General features: G+C 36.2%; 2 protein-coding genes across 5 annotated transcripts; one reads left to right on the top strand and one right to left on the bottom strand.

Moving 5' to 3' along the window:
- The first annotated feature begins 426 nt into the window (after nt 1-426).
- LOC116166929 (ubiquitin carboxyl-terminal hydrolase 1-like) lies at nt 427-3,411 on the top strand. Its single transcript, XM_031482144.1, has 2 exons — nt 427-602; nt 688-3,411. Exon 2 carries the CDS (start codon nt 702-704, stop codon nt 2,559-2,561), a length of 1,860 nt encoding a protein of 619 aa, XP_031338004.1. The 5' UTR covers nt 427-602; nt 688-701; the 3' UTR covers nt 2,562-3,411.
- Nucleotides 3,412-8,686: 5,275 nt separating this feature from the next.
- On the bottom strand, nt 8,687-26,717 carry LOC116166812 (aminopeptidase N-like). Of its 4 annotated transcripts, XM_031481953.1 has the most exons (17): nt 23,189-23,206; nt 23,076-23,125; nt 12,337-12,595; nt 11,932-12,276; nt 11,721-11,876; nt 11,360-11,668; nt 11,124-11,307; nt 10,917-11,073; nt 10,445-10,701; nt 10,214-10,397; nt 9,884-10,155; nt 9,643-9,833; nt 9,422-9,589; nt 9,224-9,367; nt 9,094-9,175; nt 8,879-9,042; nt 8,687-8,780 (listed from the first exon to the last, which is right to left on the bottom strand). In XM_031481953.1, the coding sequence occupies exons 2-17, from the start codon at nt 23,101-23,103 to the stop codon at nt 8,744-8,746; spliced, it is 2,937 nt and encodes a 978-aa protein (XP_031337813.1). In that variant the 5' UTR covers nt 23,104-23,125; nt 23,189-23,206; the 3' UTR covers nt 8,687-8,743. The 4 variants fall into 4 exon arrangements, with proteins under 4 accessions (XP_031337813.1, XP_031337816.1, XP_031337814.1 ...); XM_031481956.1 differs by lacking the exons at nt 23,076-23,125; nt 23,189-23,206 and adding an exon at nt 26,700-26,717; XM_031481954.1 differs by lacking the exons at nt 23,076-23,125; nt 23,189-23,206 and adding an exon at nt 18,379-18,649.
- Nucleotides 26,718-27,152: the final 435 nt, after the last annotated feature.

The following is a 27,152-nucleotide window of genomic DNA, read 5'->3' as shown; positions in this document are numbered from 1 at the left end:
AGTAATTTCAAAAGGCTCTTCAGAAGAACCAGCAAATTCCATAAGTCACGCACGTTTTTAACAAAACACGATATGTGCTTATTGGTTGGCATGAAAGCTTAGACAAAGGCACGGGGATTTGTTGCCATGATGCAGCTTCAATACTCCATTAAAGGGTTTTAATGAAAAATTTTTGAAAATTTTGAATTTAAGCTTAATTAAATACTTTCATCACTGGAAAAAAATAGATGTAGTACCTACACCATTGGAGAGAAATGCCATTTTAGCATTTTTACCTTAGTGCTTTGTGACCCTCGGGCAACCGTGGGAAAAATCATCAGTTCCTCTCTATTGATCTGAATGCACCCCTGGATGTAGCGACGGCATACCTACTTCTATGGTTTTGTAGAACGCGTCATTTGTTAGGGAAATTTGTTGACTACTACAGGAAGTTTTAGTGATATGAGTTACCGTTTGATTTTCTTACCTTACCTGTAAAAAAGTTGTAATTTTATTGATGGCTTTTCTATTTCAGTTAAATTTCACGTATTTATTTAAACTTGGTTAAAGTTTTCATCCCATTCGCAAGTTGTAATCCCGAACCGTTTCTCCGAATTACACATGTAAGTTAAACCTTTCATAAATCGCTGGAAAATTTTGGCGTAATGTAAATGTGAAGTATGCCTATTTGAGTTTTAATATTTGCAGGTTTAGTAAAGAAGATGACAGTACTGGAGGACGAGGTGATTTATACTCGCAATAAGTTATCTTTAAAGAAATCGGCGGAGAAACTCATTGAACAGAAGCAAAGGAAACGAAAAAATTCAGAGCCGCACACCAATACTACAAAAAAATTAGCGATTGGAAGAATGTTAAACGGATATCGTTCCAATGATAACCATTATCGCTCTACAGGAGACAACTCCCAAGAACGTCCTGTCGCTACTCTGTCCAATGTGGGTAATACCTGTTTTCTGAACAGCGTATTGTACACATTACGTTTCGCACCTACATTCTTACATAATCTGCATCACCTGATAGGCGATTTAGCTTTAATCAATTCTCGCGTAAATCAAAATAAAGCGAAAAGTTCTTCCCTCGGCCGCAATGTTGGAAGTATTTCGGGACCAAGTTCTAGAAGTACCAGTAGCAAAGATCTTTTATCTTTGGGAAATTTAGACGTTATTCCTAAGTCCAGGGTGCAGATCGTCACCGAGAAACTTCATGAAGTCTTTACAACCATGCATAATTTAGAACTGAAGGAATCGAGGGACTCCTTTCAGCCTTTGGCATTTTTACAAGCGGTGAGAGATGCCAATTACATATTTGAGGGAAACCACCAGCAAGATGCTCACGAGCTACTGGTGTACTTGTTAGATAATATTCGCGAAACGTGCGACTTTCTCACTCAACTTGTCGAAAATCAACCTAATTTATTAAACGACCCCGAGCTGTCACAGTCGACTGTTAGTAATAAGTTTTGGAGCGTTCGGCGATCGTGGAAGAACAAGAAGAAAGACAAAAGTCAAAAGGATTTAATTAACGAAGAGCATAGTGATGCGAGTAGTAATGCAGACGTGGGGGAGGATCGCAGCGTGACCGACGGTAATGCAGAGAAGTTTAAGAAGAAAATTGGGTACAATTTTGTCGCGGAAGATTTTGAAGGCATAACTTTGTTGCGTACCAAGTGTCTCGAATGTGAAGGTGTGACCGAAAGAAGGGAACCTTTCTACGATATCCCCGTTCCGATTATTAGTGAGCAAGACTGTGAAGCAAACCCCAAAGATGTATACAAAAAGGCGTGTGTTACATCGGAAAAGCTGTGTGATTCAAATAAATACTTATGCGACAATTGCGAGAGGTATAATGAGGCCAGTCGTGACGTTTTATTCGAAAGATTGCCTAACATTATGGTTTTGCAATTGAAGAGATTTACTACAACTTCCTCCGGTGTTCAAAAAGTGAATAGTTACTTACCAACCCCTTTAGAACTCGATTGTTTTTGTGAAAGCTGTTGTAAGTTACAGAACAGATTGTTGCCGCACCGCTACAAACTTTGCTGTGTGATAATGCATCTTGGTGCATCAATGGCATCAGGTCACTACATCGCGTATGTCAAAATAACTGATCATTTTAAAGAATACACGGATTGTAGTCGGGATCTTCCCAGAGGAACTTTATCCGCTAGCAGTAGTGAGAAATCGCTTAATTTGTTGAAATTACTAAAACCTCGGGCTTTGAGTAGTTCGATTATTGAAAATAAAAACGGTATAATACCTTCCAAATCTGGTGGTGGGATAGGAGTTTGCAAGAGTATCGATTGCTGCGGTATAAGGTTAAATAAAAATGTTGTTGAAAACGTAGTTAATAGTTACGGTAAAAAACACGCTCAGGAGAGGTGGCAACAATCGACTGCAGAAACACAAGAAGATATGTGGCTCGAATGTGATGATGATAATGTTCGCCCCATTTCCAATAAGGAATTTCAAGAATTACTTGGAGATAAAGCCAGTTCCACATCTACTCCATACTTGTTATTTTATTCCAAGATAACAGATGGCACATTACTCGAATCAACTTAGACGATTGTCATTGGTTAGACAATAAATTCTTCGTTTGCTTATACTTAACAAAATTAAGTAAAGGTAGTGATTTCATGTGATATGAAAAATGTTGATATTCACAAAACTCTTACTTTATTTGGGCAGATGGATTGTTTTGAGTTTATAAAATGAAATCATCTCTTAGTCAGCATTGGGGCAAAAAATCACTTTGATTTTATTTCTCCTCCATTTATATTATGTAATTACACCTAATAGTCCATACTTTATCATGTTAACAATTTATTTTTGACAAATCTTAAGTATTTTAAGATGGTAAATATCAGTAGTTAGTTTTGGTGATGCTGCAGTTTTACAACACATCAATTTATCATCATTAAGTATTTTTCTGTCAGAATAATAATTTATTGATTTACTTTTTTTGTAGTATGAAGGATCTCATAACATTACAGTTGATGTGAATGGAATTTCTACGTAATTGTTTAAGTTAACATGAACTGCTTTACTACAAATTCAAACTTCCAACCACAAGTTCATATAAAATATTTACAGATCATTTAATTTTAAAATTGACAGTAGTACTCGAACATTTTGATGCCCAAAGCAGCATTTTATAAGATTGAATCAACTCATTACCTGATAATCAAAAGTATTTAGTGTTCAATAAATTCGTCATGCAAAGTATCTCCGCTTAAGTTGCAAAATTTTCAAATCAGGTTTTTATTATTGCCCACTGTGTGCTGCGTAAAACCAGTTTTAAAAGTAAGAACCTGATGCAATCAAAAGGAAGTAATGCAATTCGTTTTATGTCTCTTCTTTATAACTATGGACAACCTGCGTACTTCTCTGGATAGTGACTATATCGATTTCCTATACTATATTACTGTACCTTATAACATCTTGTGTAATATAAGTACTGAAAGTGTGTATAACTAAAACCCCTTGCCTTGGCTAGAAGTATACTGAATTACCTTGCAATTAATTGTCAATTCTATGGAGGTGATTATGCAAGCGCCTTGTTTTCTTGTAATAACACGCAACAAGTACATGTGGCGTATTCTATTTTTAAATCCCTTGTTATTTACTGTACATATCACCTACTAAGTAACATTAATGCACAGGTTAACAGTATATAAGTATAAATACACTTAATATATAAATGTAAATTTGAGAGAATATAAATCAAAACTAGAAAAAATATTATGTTCAATTCCATTTTGCTTGTTATTTACATTTTGTAAGTGAATAAATTTTGTTTCATCAATTTTGTCTTTTTGTGGTAAGTATCATTTCCAACGTTTCTGATCAGACTATGCCATCTGCAAATTACTAAACGTTTAAAGCAATTATTTTTAATGCTCATGTTTGAACCTCGGCAACAGAGTGCTGGTGCTTGTGTTTGTATAGTGTTTTTATTCAATGATAGTGCTCAATTCAAATGACAAAATATTTCTTAGGACTACAAGAGTGTAAACAGATGTAGGGTGACCACCCCTGTGGTTTGACCCGGAGTCTCTTGGTTCCCACACCTGATCTCTGGGCACCGGGTTTAGCATTAACTTCTCCGGATTATAGCTTTTTTTAACATTAAAATTATTGTGGAGCATGAGATTACACAATAGTAAACTTGGTTGCAGCATATATGTAGCATGAGCGTAGACATGAATAATTGGCATATTATTACTCCACAAAGTAAAATTCGTAATCGCAAGCGGGTAATATGAACAAAAGACGAGCATACCACATATTGCAAAAATTACATGTACGTATGTGCAAACTGCGCAATGTCATATTTCTCATTTATGGAGATTTTTTTCAGATTTTAACCACAGATGCTTCTAGTAAAGACAAGCGCATCGCATATTGTAAAAATCAGACGTGCGCATGCGTAGACTGCGCAATGTCAATTTTCTTATTTATAGAGATATATGTTTGAAATGTTAACTAAATATTCTTTTAGTAAAGGTGTGTACGCATCCGAAAATTCGCGAGAGGTAGATAATGTAATCTTTAACTAATTTATTTGACAAATCATTAGATTTGATTACATTACTTTTCTCTACCCATATATGGGTAGTTAAAGTATTTTCATCTCAGAAAAAAGCTTGTTACCACGATAACTCAAAATCTACTGGGACAAATTGTGCAAATTTTTGCAAGCGTATTCCTGGTTGGAGAAGATACCTATTAATTTTCAAACCGCTGGGGCATATCCTTCTGCGAATGCGCAGTTGTAACTTTCTGATTTATGAACCGATCTTGCTGAAATTTTCATTGTAGCACCTTTTAATGGACGCAAATCAATTGACTATAATAAACAAGAAAAGCTGCGCGCGTATATGCGCAGACGTAACATTCTGATTGTTTATGGGATTTTGGTGAAATTTTAATAGTAATACATTTTAATAAAAGCAAATCGATCAATTATGTTGAACATGCAAAAAGATACTGCGCGCGCATGCGCAGAAGTAACAAGATGAGAAGTAAATACAACATACGCAAGGTGGTGGGTCGCAACAAAATGCTTTCGTGCGGAAAAGTTGTTTTGGAGAAACTCATTTTCTATTAATGAAATGGGAGACGCGTTTTGTCATTTCATTCACATCCTTTGAAGGCCTGTTTGGAGAAATTTTAGGGGACAATTTTCATTAGATTTTTACCACTTAACATATGCGACAGTCAATAAATTGTTGTTATAATATGTAGATTCATAGCTATGGTAGATTTCTTTTAGTCTGTACACTTTTGACGTTATATGGAATATCTTGTTTATAAAAAGGTACCTACCTAATATAACTTATATATAGGTACTTTCTCAATCAATTATGTGATTAAAAGTTGCAAGTAATTCTTTTGGTTAAACCTCAAGTAGGTACCTAATTACTTTAGTAATATCACCGATTTAATTATTAAATCTGTGGTAATATGATGCTCTATTTTTCTAATCTTTTCTTGATAGGGACATCATCATGATTTAACTTTCTATTCAAAACTTTTTCGTTCTTTCCAGAAATTGGAAAAGATATTCGGGAATATGATATTGGTTACATTTTTGGAAGCAGACTTTTGATTTAGTAAAAAAAACGTATAAAATTATACAGTGTAACGAGTGGTTTGATTTCGCGCCAAATTTCATTAAAAATTTCGAATTTCTTGTCATGATAGTGCAGGTCACCCTGTATATTTCATTATTTGTTCCGGTTAGAAGTTTTGTGTTTGGGCATTTCGGTTCGCTCAAGACTATGGTCCGATAGATTTAATTTCGCTCAGATTTAATTTCGTCGTGGGAAGAGTGCAAAGCTGATTGACGTCATCATGAGTAATGCGAGTTTTTTGTCGTTCGTTTATCAACTTTGGCGCCGTCTAGACCGAGAAAAGGAGCGGATGTAGCACCGAGCCGTCAAGAGATAAGGAGTTTTTCACGTCATCAGCAGAAAACCGTGAGATCAGTTTTAGTCAGCAGTTCCTTGAGGTTAACGACGAAGTTAGAGTGGGTTAAGTCTTCTTTATCTAAACCAATGGGAGATTTCTAGCGGGAGCCATTTTTGTTTTATGGTAATTTGGGTGTGGTTTTTTCATTTCAACACGTACTTTGAGTGATCGCGTTTTACAAGAGACTCGCGTCTAGTACGTCGAGGGGTCGACACGTATTTTGAGTGATCGCGTTTTAGAAGAGACTCGCGGTTAGTACGTCGAGGGGTCGACACGTATTTTGAGTGATCGCGTTTTAGAAGAGACTCGCGTCTAGTACGTCGAGGGGTCGACACGTATTTTGAGTGATCGCGTTTTACAAGAGACTCGCGTTTAGTACGTCGAGGGGTCGACACGTATTTTGAGTGATCGCGTTTTAGAAAAGACTCGCGGTTAGTACGTCAAGCGGTCAACACGTACCTTGAGCGATTTTTGGTACACTTGGCGGTTTGAGCCACCGGCTTATTTCGGTTGCTCGCAGTTGCGTGCTTTTTGCACCCGTTTCGAAGTGTTATTTTCTTTTCGCGTTGATTTTTTTGGCGAAGAAGACCCAGGTTCCAATCAGGTGATATTTTGGCGAACCCTTGAGCTTCACCCCAGTTTACTTTGGATGCAGTGAATCGCGTTAGGCTACGTTGTGATTTCTCGAGGATATATAAGTCAAAGTGCTGCCCTAGTCCTCAAGGCGCAGAATTTCGGGATCCGCCCCAGGTGGAATTTCCTACTAGTGCCGTAAGGTCATTTGTCGAAGGAGCGCTGCGTTTCGGAGAGATATTTGCCCCAAGAAGAGCTGGTGAAATAATACTTTGAACCATCGCGGTTTACCGTCGGATAGTGATCATAAAAGTTTGTGTTCTGCCGTACCGCTAACTCAAAAATCCGTCTCCCGCAGGCGGTCAAAGCTAATAAACTAATAAAATAAAATTAAATACACGTGCTGGGTAGAAACTTTGGCAACTAGCCGTCTCCCACTCGCCACGCGAAGGATTTCCTGGACTAAGTTTCCGTTCAAACACTAAACTTTGCTTTCGTTCCGAGGAAGGATAGGCACCGTGGATTTTTGTTTCCGTGTGTTAAATTCAAGCCACTCCCTAGGAAGTCACAGAGACCTAAGTGTCAGGTTTCATCACATCCACTCTGTACCAGACCAGAGGAAAGAGCAGTTCACAAGATCGGCTGTACAAAGGTTGTAAAGGTTAGTCTAAATTAAATTTGTAATATTCTGTAAAATTCCACTTTTTGGTAATTAAGCTGTGGTAAAAAAAAATTTTTGAGTTGATTGTTTATTAAAGTCCCATGAACGATTACCAAAGAGTAGGATAAATTTTTGTGTTTATTTAAATAATTCCCAGCCCATGCTGGATTAAAAACCGATTACCTGTTGTTGCAATTTTCAAACTGTAGAGGATGGCCACCCCTTGAGTAAATTAGTCTCACCTGTTAGGATTTTGTATTTAGTTTAGTTGTCATTGTTAAGCTAGTGTTTTTACAAGGAGAAGAGAAGAACTGCTAGATCCCTGTAAATTGTTTGTATCGCTAATCTCATTTCAATATATTATCTATTTGGTTTCAATGTGCCTGTCTTTAACGAAGAACGAGGGGAAGGAAAGGGAGGAGTAGGAGTAGAGGCAGGAGATTGGTAGGCGGCAGGTCAAGGTTTGTTACACAGTTTCAAAAGAGTTAAAAGCCCACCGATTTGAGTTAGCCGGAGCATTTATTTTTATCGATTGAGCAGCCTAAGAAGAAGACGGTTTGCCTTGCCGGGCGGAACCGATGGTAATTTTCAAGTCCAGAAGGAACACCCGTAGCAACAGGGTAAATTTAAGATAAATTTGTACATACCTACCTACTCTACTTCATTCATAGTCCTTGATAATGGCCTTAGTAGCCGAAGCCTTAGGTGGGGTTTTAGTGAGTATGCTCTAAGGGAGAGCCTCACACTACTCTGGAACTTCTTTCCAGAATGTGCATAAGGAGCATTTCCCCACCTACACACAAAAAAAATAATGTAACCCAACACGAACCAACCAACGTAATTTACGGGCCTTTTGTACGGAACGTGATTTAGGAGTTCCTCCGTTTATAATACCGTATTATTAGGTAAAATAATATGTTTGATGAGCAACTTGGAATTTGGAGTACGATGTGGACAGTGGAAGGCAGGTGGAATGTTGGTTACCTATGCTAAGCTGCAGGGTTTACCTATTCGGCCATCATTATACTTTTGTGAATGACTGTGCACATAAATATTTCGTTACAGGACCTTTCGGGAAGTACTGATCAATTCATGGAAAATGCGAAGTTACTCGACTTAAGACGAAAATATTTTGTGAATGTTCCGCTCTAGTCCCACTCAGACGATCCATGTTGGGGGTATTCTGGCCGGACATCGCTACGATTAGAGCCGCCTCCCCTTCCAGTCCAGCGTCCTAAGGTTCATATCACGTGTGGGATGGCTTCGAGCGACGTTGAGGTTGAGGGTCGGACGACTCTACAAAGTTCTCCGTATGGCGCCACACTGTACCTATCCTGAATTTTACGTGGCGCTAGATCATCTTCAACATTGCCAATTTCAAACTTTGTTCTCGTTACTTTTGTTAATGTGCAATGGTAAGGGTAGGTTTGATTATTTTATGTAAGTATTTGTAATCAAACATATAACTTTTAATTTTTTTTATTATTTTCTTTACATGTTAATACATTTAAAAAAATCATATTTAGATACCTACTTATTATAGTTCTGCCTTTCCTGTACTATCGACCATAGTGCTAAAATATAAGAAATAAAATAAAGAACGATAAATAAATTTATTTTAGATAGATATATTATCTTCTAGTGCATATACAAGCTCATCAAATATAATTACTTTTGTAACCCATAATAGTGAGCCTGATCTGATAACCATTTTTCTATGGATTTGTAACTGTGGCCCATCCACTCTACATTCGATTGCACTGTTTCTATAACTCTATCCCAAGCTTGCGAAGATGTTCCTAAGTGGTTCTGGTTATTCTTTTTGAAATTTTTAAGCTAAGAAACATAGGCTGGTAGGTACAAGTATTCTATTACAATTATATTTACCTCAATTAACTGGTATTCAGTATTCATATAGGTTGGCAGTTCCGCAACCATTTTGCTGATGATACTAAATGCTGATCCAAAGCTATAAATACTTGTTAGTCATTAAATTACATAGGTATTTAAGTCTTACTGTTGGTTGAGTTGATCCCAGTTGCTTCTGATATAGGAAAATGCAAGTGAAGAACCAACTGGATTGTTTGCAACAGCTTTAAATACTTGAGGACTATCTTGCTTTCGGATTGCGGTATTGTTTTGCATAATGAGATCTAAATACCTGATAATCAATTTTAAATTAACGTTCGCACTGGATAGGTATATTTCCCGTTACCTATTAAGGATCCATGGTTTTTGTGAACAGCCTAAGGCCTCCAGTAATATATTCTTTTCAAAAACAGAATCAGTCTTCATGAAATGCTTGTACACCAATTCCCACTCAAGCTCGCCGCCTTCCCTAACAGACGTGCAGAGAACCACTTTTTGTATGTTCGGCCGAATCCTAATAATAAAATGATTGAATTACCAAATGATATTTGTTGCAGGTAATGTTACTTGTTCTGTACGGGATTTTCAATCCACTTCCTAAATAGCTTTTGAGCATTATTAGTACACATACTCTCACTTTTCTTGCAAGCCCATTCCACAATGAGCTTTCGAATCCTTTGAACTAAATATTCGTCATGCGGTTGGTCGTTAAAGTCGACGTTTGTGAGAGCATTGTCAAAAATTCGGAAAATAAAGTTCTACGAATATAACGAATGAATTAACTTAAAAGATCGCATGTTGTACTAACCTGGAACTTTTTGTGTATTGGGGAATTAATTAGCATGCTATATAGATACGAAACTTTGTTTAGCGCCGCTTGGTGTGTGATAAATGATATGTCTTTATCTTGAATTGCGAGATTTGTGAGCATTCTTAGGGGTATGTCGTAATCTAACAAGTTTGCGCGAGCCAAGTCCATAGAGTCACTTATTAGTTGTACGCGAGTTTCAAGTGGGAAGATCATTACGTTCTCGACCAACTTTCTCCAATTGTGTTCGTCATAATTAACGATGTAATAACCTAATAAAGAAGTGCCAAAATGTATTAAAAAAATTAGCTAGTGAAAATAGACGTTCACCTGTTTGTTGTAGATTTAAGAGCCACCAGTGATTTGCATTTATGGTCACCGAAGCTTCGGGTTCGTTCTTTAGCCAAAATTTTGGAGATGTATCATCTAGTTGGGGGTTTGTGTCAGACGCATAAGAAATGGGTATCCACCACAGTGCGTCGCTTGCATTTTCTTTTGATAACAAAAATCGTTTCTAAAATAAAATAAGTTTGTGATAACCTTAATGTGGAGTTGAGATACCTGTGATAGATGAACTGTTCCAGTAGTGCTGTTTCTAACCGCAGTAACTACAGGAAATCCTGCCTGCAGGATCCACGTATCCATGATATTTTTAAGTGATGATTCGAGTTTAATATTCTCCGTTTGAGCCGTCAACGAGTCCCATAAGTTGTCATGATTCCCGTTAGAAAATTGATATTGGTTTAAGTATCTTATCATTCCCTGTTTAAAGTTGTCTTCTCCGATTATTTTACTGACCATTCTAATCACGGACGCCCCTGCAATAATTTACTTATACTATATACAGCTGTAATAGTAAAAAATCGTTTTGGCGTTTTTCCAATGAAATAACGAAATAAATATAATATTCAAAAAAAACATTTGTAATGGTAAATTATATATAGAATTACATAAAAAACTCAAACTAGTGAGTGACAATAGCTACGTACCTATATCTACTTTTGTCTTTTGGAAAAATGCGCTAGAGACTTACCTTTCGAATATGAAATACTGTCAAACATTTGCCGTATGTTATCAACGTTAACAACATTGAGAGTAATCGGACGCGATGACTTGAAATAGTCAAATTTGAAAGCCTGGTATGTTTCGTCCAGTAAAAATTCATCGCCAATTTTCCAAGATGGTTGAACCTACAACCCGATAGTCCTTTACTGACAGAAACCAGTAATACAGTACCTACCTGATGAATAGAAAGATAACGTAAATAATTAGCGAAACCCTCCTTAAGCCATAAATCATTCCACCAAGCGGGAGTAACTAAATTTCCAAACCACTGGTGAACCAACTCGTGCGCCAATACACCTACTATATGCTTCTTGTCTTCAACAGTTGCGGTGTTTTCATCAAATAAAAGTGCCGTTTCTCTACATTAAGTTCATATCAAATACAATTAGGTAACCGATATTGTGTACAAACCTGAATGTTATCAAACCCCAATTTTCCATAGCATTGAATCCGAAATCGGGAACCGCTACCAAATCGATTTTTGGAAGAGGAAATTTGATTTTAAAATAATTTTCGTAGTAATCCAGAATTTTTGGACTCAATTCGATGGCCAATTTGATTTGATCAGCGGTTCTCAGTCGCGTGTGAACTGTAAACTGGGTACCCGATGGATTGTTGTACCTATACGCTTGGAGATCACTAACAATAAACGCAACGATAAAAGTCGACATTGTGGGTGTTTCGGCATAATGATCCCATTCCCAATTCTCTCTCTCAATCCTAGAGATAGAAATTAAAGTTGCAGTATCTATGTTAATAAATAATGTTTTACATTGTATCCGTTGTTCTTTTTGGCATATTCGACAAACTGCTCATGTTGCTAGGCCTTCCAATACTAATCGTAAACTTTGCTTTGAAGGCAGGTTCATCGAAGCATGGAAACGCTCTTCTAGCGTCAGTTGGGGAAAACTGGGTACTCGCCATGCGCCTATACAGAAACAAATACAATCAATAAATCAGATTGGGCAATCGCGATATCATACTTAATAGTGTTTGTTTTCGAATCAAGGTATTGGCTTCTGTAGAATCCTTGCATGTTGTCGCGTAGTTGCCCAATGAATTTCATTTCCACATCATACTCTTTGTCTTTCAGTAAGTTTTCACTTAAATCAATCGTGTAGCTTTCAGATACGTTGTTAAACCTTTGATCCTTCACTGAAATTGATTCAGTACCGTTGAGTTCTCGAACTTTAACGGAATCTTTGAGAATTTGCATATCATACGCGTTAATGACAATTTTATCAGTCTCTTCGTTTACTTTAAAAGTTATTGTTACCGCACCGCTGGATGTGAAATTTTGCTCGTGCAAAAATGGAATCAACTGTAATCTAATCGAAGTAGGTATTGTGTAAAAATCATAAAATTGCTAAGACAGACGTAGGTATTACCTATAGTGCGTTGGAGATAAATTCGTTGGTAGCCTTTCGGCAATCTCCTTTGATTTTGTATCAAGAAGCGCCTCCGGTGCGGCATTGGTGCAATGAGGATATAGCAAGATCGTCAATCCAACAGCCAACGCAATCAGTAACGCTGCAGCTAACGCCATTAGAGCTAACGTTAGTTTGGATAGAGTTACGCCGTTGCTCTTTCTTCTATTTACAGTGTACTTATTGCCGTTACTTTCAAGTTCTGCCGTTGTCGGAACACCTGGAAACAAGAATAGTGTCATTAATTTTCTCACAGGTTATTCTACGTCATTATCATAATCGAGTTTTTTTGTGTTATTATTGATTATTATTGTTTACATAATTACGGTATACTGTTAAATATTAAATTTGTTTAATGTTAAAAACGTTATATATTTTGGTCTCGAAAAAAGGAAAATGATAACGTTTTTCATTTCAGCACCGACATCACGGAACATCGAAGGACAGCTTTAAGACTTATGCAAAGTTATTTACCTACGTCTCACGAAAACCCTCTAAAATAACCCCAAAAGGAAAAGTCAGCAGCGGAATTGGCACAACTCACAAATGCAGCTGTAATCCCAGCAACTGCGCCACGCGCATTATTGCTTTGATCTCTAACGGTTGCAACAAGATATGCAAATGCATCCCAGTGTGGGAAATTCATGCCAACGAACTGCACTCGCCTTAAACCTGTACTTGAAACTTGAAACTTGAAACTTTGACATATGCCTGGCGTCGCCGCCTCTCCCAGGATTTAGTCAACTGTCGTGAGGATGCGTCCCTGGTAGACACTATCAGGGACGTTTCTCCACTACTTTGTTGCCATCGCGCTGGGCCGCGACATATGCCAAACAATGTGGTGGATTTTGTGGATTGGGGGGGTTGTGGGGGGGCGGCTAACTGGGTGTTATCCGACCCGAACGGGTACGGCCACAGCTTCGCCACTGGTATTCTGCCTTAGAGGGAACTCTGCTTTCTAGTGATAGCTTCTTCTCCGGGCGTTCATTGGCTTCCGATGTTCCTATCCTTTGGTCTCGTTCCCTTCCCTGTTTTCCCTCGTGTTAGGCTCTCTTTATTGTTGTCCTCTCCCCGCATTACTTCTGTCCCCTTTTCCTCCTCCCCTTGGCTACTTGTCTTTGTGGCTGGGTGTTCCATGTTTGGCAGGGTCGGCCTACCTTCCATTCCGAGGCACATAGAATCTTGGCAGCCCGAATGATATGGTCTTTGTTCCTCCTGTTGGTATGTCCCCAGTATCTCATCTGCCTCATCTTCAGTCTCCTGGCGAACGTCTTTTCCTCTAATAGTTCTCTTCTCTGCTTTCTTGTGAGGTTGCTGTTTTCTTTAGTATCCTGAGTGCCTTCCACTCCGCCCTCCTCAATGTTCGTCTGTTGCTCTTTGTTGGCGCTGAAGTGTTAATTCCGTATAAGATTGTCGGTGCCACGATCGTGTTGTAAATCATCATTTCAAGCTGTCCGGTACTTTCTTCGCTCGTATGAAGTTCCAGATTCCGTGTGTGATTCTGAATGCGTTGGTTATTCTGCCTTTCACTGCGTTGTGCCTGCTGAGGGTGCTGCTTATGTACATACGTTCCCGTATATTTGATCTTGTGCTTCATGGTTATCTCCTTCCCGGCTATGGTCTTCTCTCCTTCTTTGTACTGGGGGTGTTGTTTGCTGGCACTCTTGTCATCATGTAGCTCTTTTCGTTCTATATTTGTAGGTCCACCATTTCCTGGTGTACCTGGTATCCCGATGGCCTGGACGAAGTCCTCAGTGTCTTATAAATTATCCACGGTTACGAGTAGATCGTCCGCGTACGCCAGTAATGTCGGTAGTTGTAATTGGTCGCCTATGCTAAGGTTCCTCACCACCATCCTTGTTTGTTCTATAGCGTGGTCTAGTGCTATCGCGAAGAGCCTTGGGGAAACGGACATCCTTGTTTGATCCCCCTGGTTTTCTTTTGGTGTTCGGTTTTCTTCCAGAACCATTGTATATTGGTATATATTTTCTGTTTCCCCCTTGTTTCCTCTTTTTATATTTTCTGATGTGCCTATACCATTACATTTCCGTATTCCTCTCCATTGGTCTGAGTTTGGTGATCTCCGCGAACTCGGCGAATTCCTTGATTTCGTGTTGCTCATAGGCTCTGTTTTCTTCTTCCTTGGCTTCCCTTAGCTTCTTCTTTGTTTCAGGTTAGTGTGGGTTTTGGCCCGCTTTCTGTTCGGTCACATGGGCGGTTTGTGTTTCCCTAGTGTTTTCCTTGTTGCTTCTTTGATCGTTTCGCCGATCTTTTTCCATATGGTATCCCATCCCCTTTTTACTTCTAATCTTTTACCACTGCTTTCGGTACTCCTTTCTTTTCTTCTCCCCTGACAGAAGTTTCACCTTCCGCCCATCGGTTTCCCCGTTGTGCTCCTTGTCCTTTCCTTCCTGTTCTCTTCTTCCCCTCCCCCCTCTTTACTTTCCCCTTTACCATTTTGTGGTCCGATCCTACTGTTTTTGCCCATATGCCTGCTGTGTTCGTGACGCTTATTTCCTTTGATTACATGTTACCATTTTGGACTTGCCGAATATGTTTTCTACCCTCAGTCCATGTAGGTGTACCATGTTCGTAAAGGTCGCTGCCGTTCCCTTCCTCTTGATCATTTCATCGTCTGCTATACACATATGGGCGACTCAAAAATGAACTAATGTAGGTACCTTTTTCAGAACTCAATGTTCCTTTTAATTTAATTGTACCTTCGCTGTTTTCGGAAAACTCAAATCATGCTCTTGCATTTTCCGGTAAATTCGATTATGAAAGATCGCAGTCAATTTCGCGAGATTATCGGAAAGATTTCGAATAAATCTCCGAATTTTCTTCCGAATTTAATCTTCAATGTGCAAAATCAGTACCTTTGCGGTTGTTGTACCTACCCCTGCCGTTTCTGACAAAGGGGAGTTTCTATTTCAACGCGATCAAATTTTTTGGTTTTCTTTAAAGCGTGATATGGTTTCCGAGATCCCCATGATAGACATCTATATCTTGGACACAGTGTATAGGTACTAATGTTGCAATCGAGGGGGGATGTCAGTAGTGAAGTATTAAAAGATTTTGGATTATGTTACGCGTTTTGCTGTAAAACCAGTTGTTTCATTCAACATCATTAATCACAAATTTTTATAACCACATGACGGTAATTTAACTGTAAAATAATTTTAAAAACTCATTATACCTATAACTTGTAGCATAAACCAAGGTTTATGCTTGTAGCATGGCCTGAAGATGACAATGATAATCGTTGAAATCGATCGCCAATAGAAAATTTACTTACGACTTATTGTTGTTTTTTTATCTACCATCTACTACCATCGAGTCTCAACAATAAAAAATGGAGCAATTTATCTCTAAAAAAAGTTTGCTTGAATATTTAAAACGGTTGAGAAGAATAGCACGGCCACAGACTCAAATTCCATTATTGAAAAGTTTCAGGCAGTGAACTGCATAATTGCGTAGCCCAGATGGAATTGAGATGATAATAATCTACAGAGTGGCGCAATTGTGCCAAAAGAAATCAGATGACAGAGGGATCCAAAACACTAAACCGATGGTCGCAAATGTTTCGTTTGGAAGCAACCAGGGAAACAAGAGCAACCCTTAAAATGACCACAAAAATGTGTTTCATTTTTTAATCGCGAACTATATGACGCATCAAGAAAGATGGCACGTCTTGTCTTGTCTTGTATATAAGGCAACGTTACGGCATCCAACTGAATTTAAACCCGAACATCAGGCTGGGCTCTTGTCGATTTAAATATTTTTTATTATTTTTAGTTGATGACGAGGAGTCCGAGTATGACAGCGATGAAGATCCGGAAATTGAAGAACATGTACAACATACAGAATATGAAACGGATTGAATATTTTAATATTTGCTACGAAAAACATTTATTTTTTTCTTATAAATGTAATATCTTTTTATATAGTTTCTCAAGTACCCCTTGATTAATCAGATAAATTGTCATCAATGCTCTAAAATACGTAGCCAACTTACTGTTCTGACCAATTTTTTCACTGGTTTTTCTCACGATCCTTGATATCGTGCACATGGGCAGTTTTTTTTAATTCGAAAATGTCTACGCAGTCAACGCCATTTGCTTTCAACGCGCCTTCTGACGGTCGGGCTTTCGCTTTACTGACAGCACACAGCAATCTAATCTTTTCTAGGTAAAATATTTCATGCACGGAGGCATGACGCACTCCATGTAGCCAGCTCCATAGAGTAACTGTTTACGACTTAAGTATACTATTTGGTGGTCATATAGTGAGCATACCAAACCTGCCATTAGTTGGGAAATTAAAAAAAAAAATTTCAACTGCAATTCCGAACCGGATATGAAAATGATGAGCATTTCACGAAATTTCCACGTGTTTTCTTTAAGTATTTGAAAACAAAATTCTTGCACAGTTTTTCCATGAGATCTTTGAAACGAAATTACTCATATGCTGCTTCGAGTTAGGTACCTACGTAATTTACATTTTAATTTACTTCACTGCATACAATTAACAAAATAAAAAAACGGCAACACATTAGAAACTTTCTGCTTAGGTACATCATATAGTATCATTTGTTATTGTAGAGAACAATGTGGTGCTTCTAAACCGCTATACCTTAATATCTAAATAGTGAATAATAATAAGTAACTGATAAGATTTTTTTCCTCGGTCTGCAATGGAAAATTACAATTCTATCCTGCAAAATCTGAAATTTCTTGATGCCCATGCATTGTCATACCACGTCGAAAGAAAGAAAACAATTTTTAATTAAAAATCACATACTGCAAGCTCTACCATAGTGTGAATAGAACCATAGTGTATCTTTACACTAAGATTGTTGGTTTTTTTTAAGTGATGGTAACCTCAACACAACAGTAATTGTTTAATGAGGTACCTATCTGCGATTCATCTAGTCTTATTTACTTGTTTTAGTTTATTATTTTTTTAGAACATATTGTTATTTTTTGTCTGTTTTTGTGTATATCCAATGATGAACGTGGAAATAAAAGTATCTATCTATCTAAAAGATAGAACTTACACCTCGACTTACACTATGATTGTAGTAATAGAGATAAATATTAAAGTATACGAGTAGCAATGAATCCATTTCTATATTTTCAAATGTTTTTATTATTTATTTATTTATTTATTATCCTTCTCTTGTTCTGGGCCCTCAACAGGCTTGAGCCCAATTACAGAGTGACCCGCATAATGCTTTTTAGAGGTGCCTTATCACACATATTTTTATTGAAAAGCTAAATCGTTAATAATTACAATTCACAATTTTCAAGTTTACTGGCTTTGTAATTGTCGTATTTTTATGTTGGCGTCAAGCGTGTAAAGTTGCCACATACCTCACTCAAATATAGGTAAGTGTAACGTTTACACTCTTTCTAAATTTTATCTAGGATCCTATTCCCTTTTATTCCTTCGTCGTTCAAACTTGCTTGCATGAATATTTGGCACCTTTGAAACGTGTTCGGTGGAAAAATACTAGAAATTTTAGGATTTTCAAATAAAAGTAGTCTATATGTATGTGGAATTAAAAAAAAATAAAAATGTAAGTATACATTAAAAACGTCCATTCTGGTTATATAGTTCAATAAAACAATGCACATTCTTGACACCTAATTGTCTAGAAAGTGGCACTTTTAAAAAGTTACCTACTAATTTAAAATATTAGTGCAAGCAAACATGTAGGACTTTATTTACTTATTTTTAATACCGGTCGTATGTTCATTCGCGGCTAACCCAATTATTTTTTGTTAATTTGAGTAACCTTTTATGACATTTCTATGACATTAAGTTTTAGGGAGACGCGTATCTCCCCAATAATTGTGTTTGGTTTGGCAAGTATAATTGGACAACGGGATACTTATAACAAATTGCCGCGGTTGTTTGAATGCACCTTAGGAAGAAACGCACAAAAATTTTAACATGACATAAATAGATTGTATAAATAGGTCAGAAATACAAAAAAATTACCTTCAGTATAGCGCCCCACCATTTTGAACCATTCACTGTCACATTAATTAAGATAACATCAAAGTGAAGGAACGTGTCAACTTCAGGGTACGCGCTCCGTCGGTTTACTGGCGTTAAAAGACGTCGAAATTTCAGCGCCTACGGAAGCGTCGTCGTTTTAAAAAAATAATAAACCGGAGGAAAATAGACACGATGCTATTGATACTTTAATATGTCTATTGAATGGAAATGAACCTGAACTCTTTCGGATATAGGTAGTCAGTCCTTGATGACGGTACGCATAAAGGTAAGAATAACTAATTTAAATTGTCTTCTGTGACTAACTACCTTTATGAGGTAATGTCTAAAACCAACGGCCGTTAAACTAAATCTATAAATGATTTACATTGTGAAGTCATCTATTTATATTTCTTACGCATTATTTTCACTTTGCATAAGAAAGATGTCACAAAGTTATTACACATGTTGCTGTTATCGTACTATTTGCTCCATTTCACAACGTTAATACTCTTCCTAATCATGTAGATTAATTAAATATTTTTTATGACACCACTTAATTTGTCTGTTGAATTGAGGTTCTCTAATTCGAAGAAGAGAAATTGTCACAAATGCCAATTTAATACCTACAATCATTGAATTCAGATTCTTTATTCAATGCTACAATTGTATAGGGGTTCAAGTTTTGCGATTTATAAATATAAATCTAATCCTAATACGATTATGTACATTAAAATTTCCATACCAAGACTTCTCCCCCCTTATAAAAGGCGGTATTTTTTGTAAATTCTTACTTATCTATCATATGCTTGTGCTTATCCAAATAAGTGTAAATCCCTGTAAAGATAATGTGTAAAAAGTTATAGTCCTTGTGTAAGATCATTGAATAAAATGTGGTTTTTATTCAATGGTAAGATCGAAAGGACTATTTGCCAGTTTTGACTCCACCATTAATAAGATCTTGTCGAAGGCTACCAAAGTCTCTTTGTCGGTACCTGCCTCCGACGTCCCGTTCCCACGCAATTAACATTTTGGTGGATTTCGCTAAAAACCCTCCACAAAATAGTACATATACTCAATTTTTGGGAATTGGGGCACTTCTAATAGCTCGAGCTCTATTGGCGACACAAGAAAGAGACTTGGCATTCAAGCTGTAAGAAACTTTTGGGCGCCCAAAGTCCACTGCACCTCGAAGACGCGCGCGTTTCAAAATGTGGTTAATTTCGCCCCTAGAGAAAAAAAACAAAATTCCGTCAGCGCGTTTAAATTGTGTACCAATTAGTACTAATTTAGTGCCATAATTAGTTCTCCTCTATTTTATAGGAATTATAACATGTTCTGTTAGTTATATACTATTTAATTCACTCAACGGTTATACATAATATCATAGTGTAAGAATATACACTATGATAATATGAACTTGGTAGACCAACACTTTTAAGACCGGTAATTTTATTCAATGAATGGTAATAGCCAATTAAGCCCTAATTTAGTGTCTAAATTAAAAAACTATTGCGCGTTTGTTTTTAGATTTAACTCGTTTACCTCAGGAGACCTGCACACCAAAAAGGTGTTAGAATCAATGTAATGTGATTTATGTGATTTATTACCGAGGGTTAATGAACAATTGGGTGCTAATTTAATGCCCTAATTTGATTTCTTGTGCTTTACAGCCTTATTAATTTGGTTTTATTTATGTGTGTATAAATGATCAGCTTTACGTTTCATCGAGCTTAAGTTAGGACTCCAAAAGAGTTCTCAAGACCCAGGATTCTGTTGGGCGTTAATTAAAAATTTGTTAACTAATCCTTTGGCCTCGTTGGGGGAGTGATCAGGTCTGCTGAGTTTCTTGAATTAATGAAATTTAGGTCTTCATCGAGACTTTCGTTATAGCGTATGCCGGACGTGGTAGAGCTGAAGTTTTTTTTAGCTATAGCTGGACAGAGGTTCATATGGGTGGTTTACACGAGCGGGAATATATCAGGACATTTTGAGGATAAACAGGCGAAACTGTTCAACATTTTTGTTTCTAAATATACAAAGGGTGTACCCACCCACCAAATTTCACGAAATTGTGACCATTTTTGTGGTTAGGTTTGTAGCTTTGTATAGTTATCTTGTTGCCGAATTTTCAAAAACTAATTCGTTATTTTCATATTGAAAAACCCGCAAGTAGGTACCAACTAGAGACCAGAACCTTTTTCTTTGTCCTCGTTTAGGGGTGCGCCAAGTTGTGATAGAAATTTTTAGAAAGGCATACCCAAAAACCTCTGTTCATTTAGGCAAATATTGGGATTTTTGAGGTTTATTTGAATAAAAAACCGCTTGTTTTGATTACGCGATTTTTCATATACCTATTTGTTACACCCTGCATACTGAGCACACTAACATGCCACAATCGCCATTCTGGTATTTCAACCTTCTGCTTATAAAGTAAAAAAAAACTGTGTCGTTCGAAGATGTCAAAAAGTTCAAAAGCTCAGAATTTAAAATTGAAAACTTCAAAAGGTTTAAAATTAACGTACAATTATAAAATAACAAATAACAGACTTTAATAAAATGATTATTCAGCGTTAACTTGGAATTGCCACTTTTTGAACTTGAATATCTCGTAGGTTTGAAATTTCGAAATTAGACCTTATAATTGCAATATTTGGAAATGGAAAAAGGCCGGGTTTCAGGAATCAAGAAACAATCAGGGGTGCTGGATGAAGGTATAATTGGGTAACGCGAAGAGAAAAATTGAAACAATTTGAAGGAACAGAATAATGAGGAATTTACAGAATTTAAGAATTTTAGAAATTCAGAAATGGAATAATTTAAAGAACCTAAAGAAGCGAAGAAATTGCAGTATTTGAAGAATCAGAAGAGTTATAACCATTTGGAAAATCAAGAGAATTTGAAAAAGCATTGTTGTACCTTATAATACATTTATTACGCTATTTCGGTTTACAAAAATGCGTTTTATAGATACAAATGAAAAAAACGATGCAACGTCCTCCCCCTCCCCCCACACCCAAGACAACGAATTTTGATGGCCGTCTGGCACACCTTCAAGGAATAGGGTACCTATATTGTAAACAATTCCAGGACTCTATGACAATTCAATTCTCCTAAAAGTAGTTCAAAATCGCAGAATTGGTTTCGGCTGGACAGAAAGACGGACAGACCGACGGAGGGACAGGCGAACGAATAAAACGCAAACAATAACACATTTTTTATACTAAAAATGGTCAAAAATGTCCTACATAAAAAGGATATACATATTGTTGAAACAATACACGTGATTATTTCCCCCCTCTGAAAGGCTTCTGATTTTAAATAATAATTAGTTATTAATATAATAATAATTAAATAAAAATCGGAGCTGTTCTTAAGGACTTCCGGAAATTACCTCTTTTATGTATATCTATTCATTAGATACGACTAACAACTGCTTGTCGTTTTCCAAAATACTGTCGTCATAAAAGAATACAGTCACCTAATCTAATCGATTACAAACAAAACTAAGCCACGAGGCAACTGTTTCTAAAATTTGACACCAGGCAAGGCACTAATTGCAAGTTAAAAGTTCACAGTTTTAAAAATAGGGATAACAATGTTTACAAAAAGTCACAAATATACGCTTGAAACCACGTAATCCAACTTATTGTGAATAAACAGCGGGAGTAGTAAACATACTAAAAGCCGAACATTTAACAAAACGCCTTTTGGATATTTTTAGTGCAATGATCTAATGCAGCAGTCCAGTTGATGGTCTGGTCACTGATGAGATGAAATTAAGTATGGACCAGCCTAACGATTTAATCCATAGATCAGCTTCTACGAAAGTTATATAAATATTTATACATCTATAAGGATATGCTCTTTATTTTAAGGGTACTAGGTACCTAGATGTGTTTGGCATACAAAGCTGGTTGATTCAACAGTTAATCTAATATGATAGGCAGTTCAAGTCTAACACATACATAAAATGAGCAACGGTAACCTTTTTTGGCGAACTATGACTGTATGCGATGTCGGTAACCCATAAAAATAACTCTAATTATAATAAGACACACGTTCTATAAACTGTAAAAACGGAATTGTAGTAAGCCAATGATAATAATTTGCAATTTTCTTTGCCGTTATTGTGGAAATTAGTCCATGGACGTTTAGGAGATATACATTCGGTGTATGCACTATAATTTATTAGTTGGCTAACCAGTTTTCAACTGGGGCATCACTGGCTCATTGAAGGACCTTCATTATTACGAGTCTTCCCAAATTTTAAATTAAAGCCGTTCATTACATCATTCTCACGATCCAAAAAGTTCACCACGTCCACGTGTTACACAATTCATTTCAAAATTGAAAACCGTGCCCTATCGTCACTCATCTCGCAAATAGGCTAGTGGTATTAGATCAAATTGTGTTAAAAATAGAACTTAATTCGATTATTATCAAATCGGCGATTAAAAGGTAATAAATTATTTTTGCGACTTATCAAATGAAAGTGTAATTAATCCTACAAAAATACAAATTATGCGCTACTTTCTGAACACTAAATTAAGCTAAAAATCAGGTTATCGCATTACAATTCCCGCCCTATACCTTATGGCATTGCCTTTATTACTTTTCCATTAGGAAATTAAATGGGCTAAGGATAACTATAATGTGAGATTTTAGTTAGAAGGTATGTTAATAAAATCTATACTCACTCGAGTAATCTAAGTTATGTGCTACCATTGTGTCGGCAATTGAACGAAAACTGAACGCACATGTAATTACAAGTATGAATCACATTTAGTTATCACAAAAATTAAATATTTACATTTAAAATTAGAATCCTAAAAAGTAAATCACTGGCAACGCAAATGAAAGTGTTTACTGCTAAACTATAACGTAAAATGGCACACTCAGGCTAGTCTGCCCACAAGATTTATGTAAATTTACAGTTAAAGCATTTTTTAGTCATCGGTGGTAGGTGCAATAAAAAATGTCACCTATACTGTTTGCCCGTTACGTAATCATTTTCACCTGTCAAAAACGAACGAGGCTATTTGCTATTCGTACCTTACTACTATTTGCATAAATAAAAAGGACGAGTGAAACACTTATGTGTAGAAAAGTTTACTAATATAGGCATGTTAGAATTTTCGTAGATACTGCCATGGCTACTAATTAATGATTAGCTGAAAGGATTATTCCGTTACTCTGACCAATTTACACACAATGGGGAGGTTCTTAAACATGATTTAAGGTAAAGTAAAAATTAAATTAAGTGATTAGATTAGTCACTATTATTGAAGTGTAGGTATGCATATGATCGGAATAATAATTATTGGATAAAGTTGAAAGTGAAAGTACAAAGCGGTTGAATTTCTTTTAATTCAAAGAACGAATGAATTCTTTTACATCAACTTTTAATTTCTTATATCTGAGTATATTTTTTGTTCCTACGTATAATTTGCATAATGTGCCATTCATGTTTGCATATGTACGTATCATCGAAGGTCCTCTTGCGTCATATCTTAAACAATGATTCATCCAAATTATGAAATTTAGCTTTACCATATTTTAATGAAAAAAAAAAGAATCCATGTCGTACCTTCACTTTTATTTTTATTATTTACGTCATTATATGAATACCACCAGTAGCGCAGATCAACATTCTGGAAACAGATCAAGCAATTTTGTATTATTTAAGGAGACAAAATTTTGTTGTTCAAAGCAATCTTAGTTGCTTTCTTTTTTTATTGACTTACAGTACAGCCGAGCGTGTGGAAATAATATTCATTTATGGCTCCGAAAATCGATCATTTTTTAGAACAGCTAAAACGTTTAATGATTGATGTTTGATTATTAAAATTTGTTAAATTGTCTTAATGAATATTGACTTTTTTAGTACCACTGGAAAACATTTTTCAGTAGTTTTCCAACGATGTGTCACAAGTATGGGGTTGCCATTTAGGATTTTTGAAAAGGGAAGCTGGGGGGTTAAGGGGGTGGGGGTTTTCACTCGTAACGTCATTCTGGTTCCCCCTCGATACCCCCGAAACGGTTTTGCACGATTTTCAATATCTTCTTTAGTTTGGAAAAAATGGCCGATTGAAAGTTTTAAAATTGACACCCCGGTTTTAAAATTGACACCCCGTAGGTTAAGTATTTACACAATGTGTTCAGAAACAAGTTTACATTATCCTGTGTTCATTTGATATTTCATTGTTACCGCTTTATATCGCCAACTGGCACAATTTCATTTGAATTTGTTGGAAAGGTTGATATTAAACTTAAAATAAGTGCAAGCGTTAAGTTTAATTTCACTTTCGCGACAATTATTTTTAACGATCCGCACAATACGGGACCATGTAGTATGGTACAACATTACCATTAAGGACATGGAAAACGACAAACGAACACCAAACATTAAAAGTATATTTATTAACCGGATAAAGAAAAGAATATTAATGGATTTAGCATGGCACAAATCTAAAGACTCTATGGAAAGCTTTTCCGCGTGTTGGTGCATCAGGAACGTGGTGTGCTCACTAAATAAAGAAAGTACTTTAACGTGGGGTGAACATTGAGAGGAATAGTAGTTGTGTCCAGCTGTGATCTGAATATGTGACTCAGGGTGGAGTAAAACGTGTACAAGTGTATTTTTTTTAGGTTAATGGAGTCTATGTTCATTTGTGTGTAAGCTTTGAATTTCAACGGTGTAAGGTTATGGTTGTATTCTAATTTGTATCTCGATGAGTGTAATAAATATAATAATAATAATAAATAATCTTAATAAGACAGATTTATGCACATATTGTTGTGTAAACTACGTCTAGCGGACGATTTATTTAATAACTTCAGCACATAATAGCACCAGGTAACATATACTATGTACTATGTACGAGTACGAGTATAATGTGAATCTCAATTTAAAATAAAAAATAAATACCGAAAAAAATTTTAAAAATAAAAATAAACAAAATTTTTACAGTTAAATGTAGTCGCAATTTTAGATTGAACACAGACTCCATCATTATGTGAATTCGAGATCAGTGTGATTTTGAATCGGATTTTATTTGATGTTTGATTCTGTTTAAATAATCGCTGTTTGTTTTATAGATTTGTGTTTAATCGAGTCCAAATTATGACTGAGGATATAAGAATTCTCATGTCAATTTTCTATTCGTACCCAGGATTATGTCAGCTGTTAATTAAAAATTTGTTTAATAATTCTTTTTGGAATTGTGGAGTGATCAAGCAATCAAACTTAAAATAAAGTCAATATTCAGAATATTTCGTAGTAGCAGATACCGTACGTGCCGTGAGAAATGTTATAGTCAGAATTCTCATGTATAATAAACCGAAGACCATAAGCATATATTGTCTGAGAAGGCATTACAATGTACTCTCCTTTTAAATTTTGTCTGAGAAACAATATCAATGCATTCATTTTCAGGATTAATAGTGCTAGGTACGTACATAGAAACAACCAACAATTATATTAAATCAATATTATTGGACCCATAGAAACTCAAGAGTGGTTATCAGAAAGCACTAGCTCGAAGTACTTCAAAATATCAGATATCATACCTCGGTTGCGTTTGTATAGTACCTACTTACTCTACCAGTATAGTGATCAATTCTCATACACTGTATTGTACTTCAGGTACAAAGGTAGGCCGATCATAATCAATGCAAAATTATCAAAACCCACACTTGGCCGTTGCCACCAAATTTTTGTATAGGACATGGGTGTAACGCATTGATTTGTTTTTCACTTAAATCAGTGAAGAAATGACCACCAAGAATAGTGTTAACCATATCTTTCCATGCTTTCCAATGAAATTGGTGCATAAAGAACGATATTAACATTCCTTGGTCAAAATACAAGTCTCACTAAAAGTGCATGAAAATTTACTTTTGATAGTTGTATACAATTAGACACAAGCTATCGTATATAGCGAAGGTAGGAACTGCAAACGATGTCCGGGGACTGAGTTATAGCGTGCGCTGGTAAATAGACACACAGATAAACTCCTATTCTCTTGGGTTATGATAAAAATCCGCTTTCAAGAATAGGTGCCTAGAAATTATTAATTAAGTATGGGGCATTGACACTATAATAAGCTACACATATTGGCCATCGGGGAAAAATTATGGCAAAAATTGTTTTAAATAATTAAAATAAAATGGAAGCTGTTCTTAATACCATTGAATAAAAACACTATTTTATTCAATGTTAATACCTATTCGTTATTATATAAAACTTTAATATTACTTATCCGCGTAGTTGTATCATGTTCAAATACAAACATTAAACTAGATTTACTAAGACCTCTTACCTTAATAACTATTGGACTACAACACAGGTACTGAAAACCACTCAACTAATGGATCGCCAACACATTTTACACTAAATTTTATAATCTATATACACTCATCACTATCATTATCAACAGGTACCTACTCCAGTCCAAAGTACCTACTGATTATCATAAATCACACATTCCTATCAAATACCATCTTGTATTTCTGCAATAGCGTCAATACATGTCGATTCGGTACACAGATTTATGGTATTGTCAATAAAGCAGACATTGTGTGCAAACCGTGCTCATAAATAAACTTCCGTTGTAGATTAAAAGCAAAAAGTGATAAAATTACTACCAATCACATAATTTTAAACGATAGATACTTATAAAACTGTTATACAGGTAAAAGTGGTAATGTACCTGCAAGGTACGTCGAGGTTGACGATCAACTCACAAACGGTGAAGAGTGATGATATGGTAGAT

This window comes from Photinus pyralis, unplaced genomic scaffold (assembly GCF_008802855.1).
Source record: "Photinus pyralis isolate 1611_PpyrPB1 unplaced genomic scaffold, Ppyr1.3 Ppyr1.4_LG3b, whole genome shotgun sequence".
NCBI lineage: Eukaryota > Metazoa > Arthropoda > Insecta > Coleoptera > Lampyridae > Photinus > Photinus pyralis.
Note: the sequence above shows the minus strand (reverse complement) of the source record. Positions and strands in the feature narration are given on the sequence as shown.

Bases quoted from the DNA above. Each gene is read 5' to 3' on its own strand.
- LOC116166929 (XM_031482144.1), top strand. From the start codon at position 702: ATGACAGTACTGGAGGACGAGGTGATTTATACTCGCAATAAGTTATCT.
- LOC116166812 (XM_031481953.1), bottom strand. From the start codon at position 23,103: ATGGTAGCACATAACTTAGATTACTCGA. The intron at 11,308-11,359 runs GTTTGTACACAA...AACTTAATGTAG, and splicing joins TGGGGTTTGATAACATTCAG to AGAAACGGCACTTTTATTTG. The intron at 10,702-10,916 runs GTAAGTCTCTAG...AAATTATTGCAG, and splicing joins CAGTATTTCATATTCGAAAG to GGGCGTCCGTGATTAGAATG.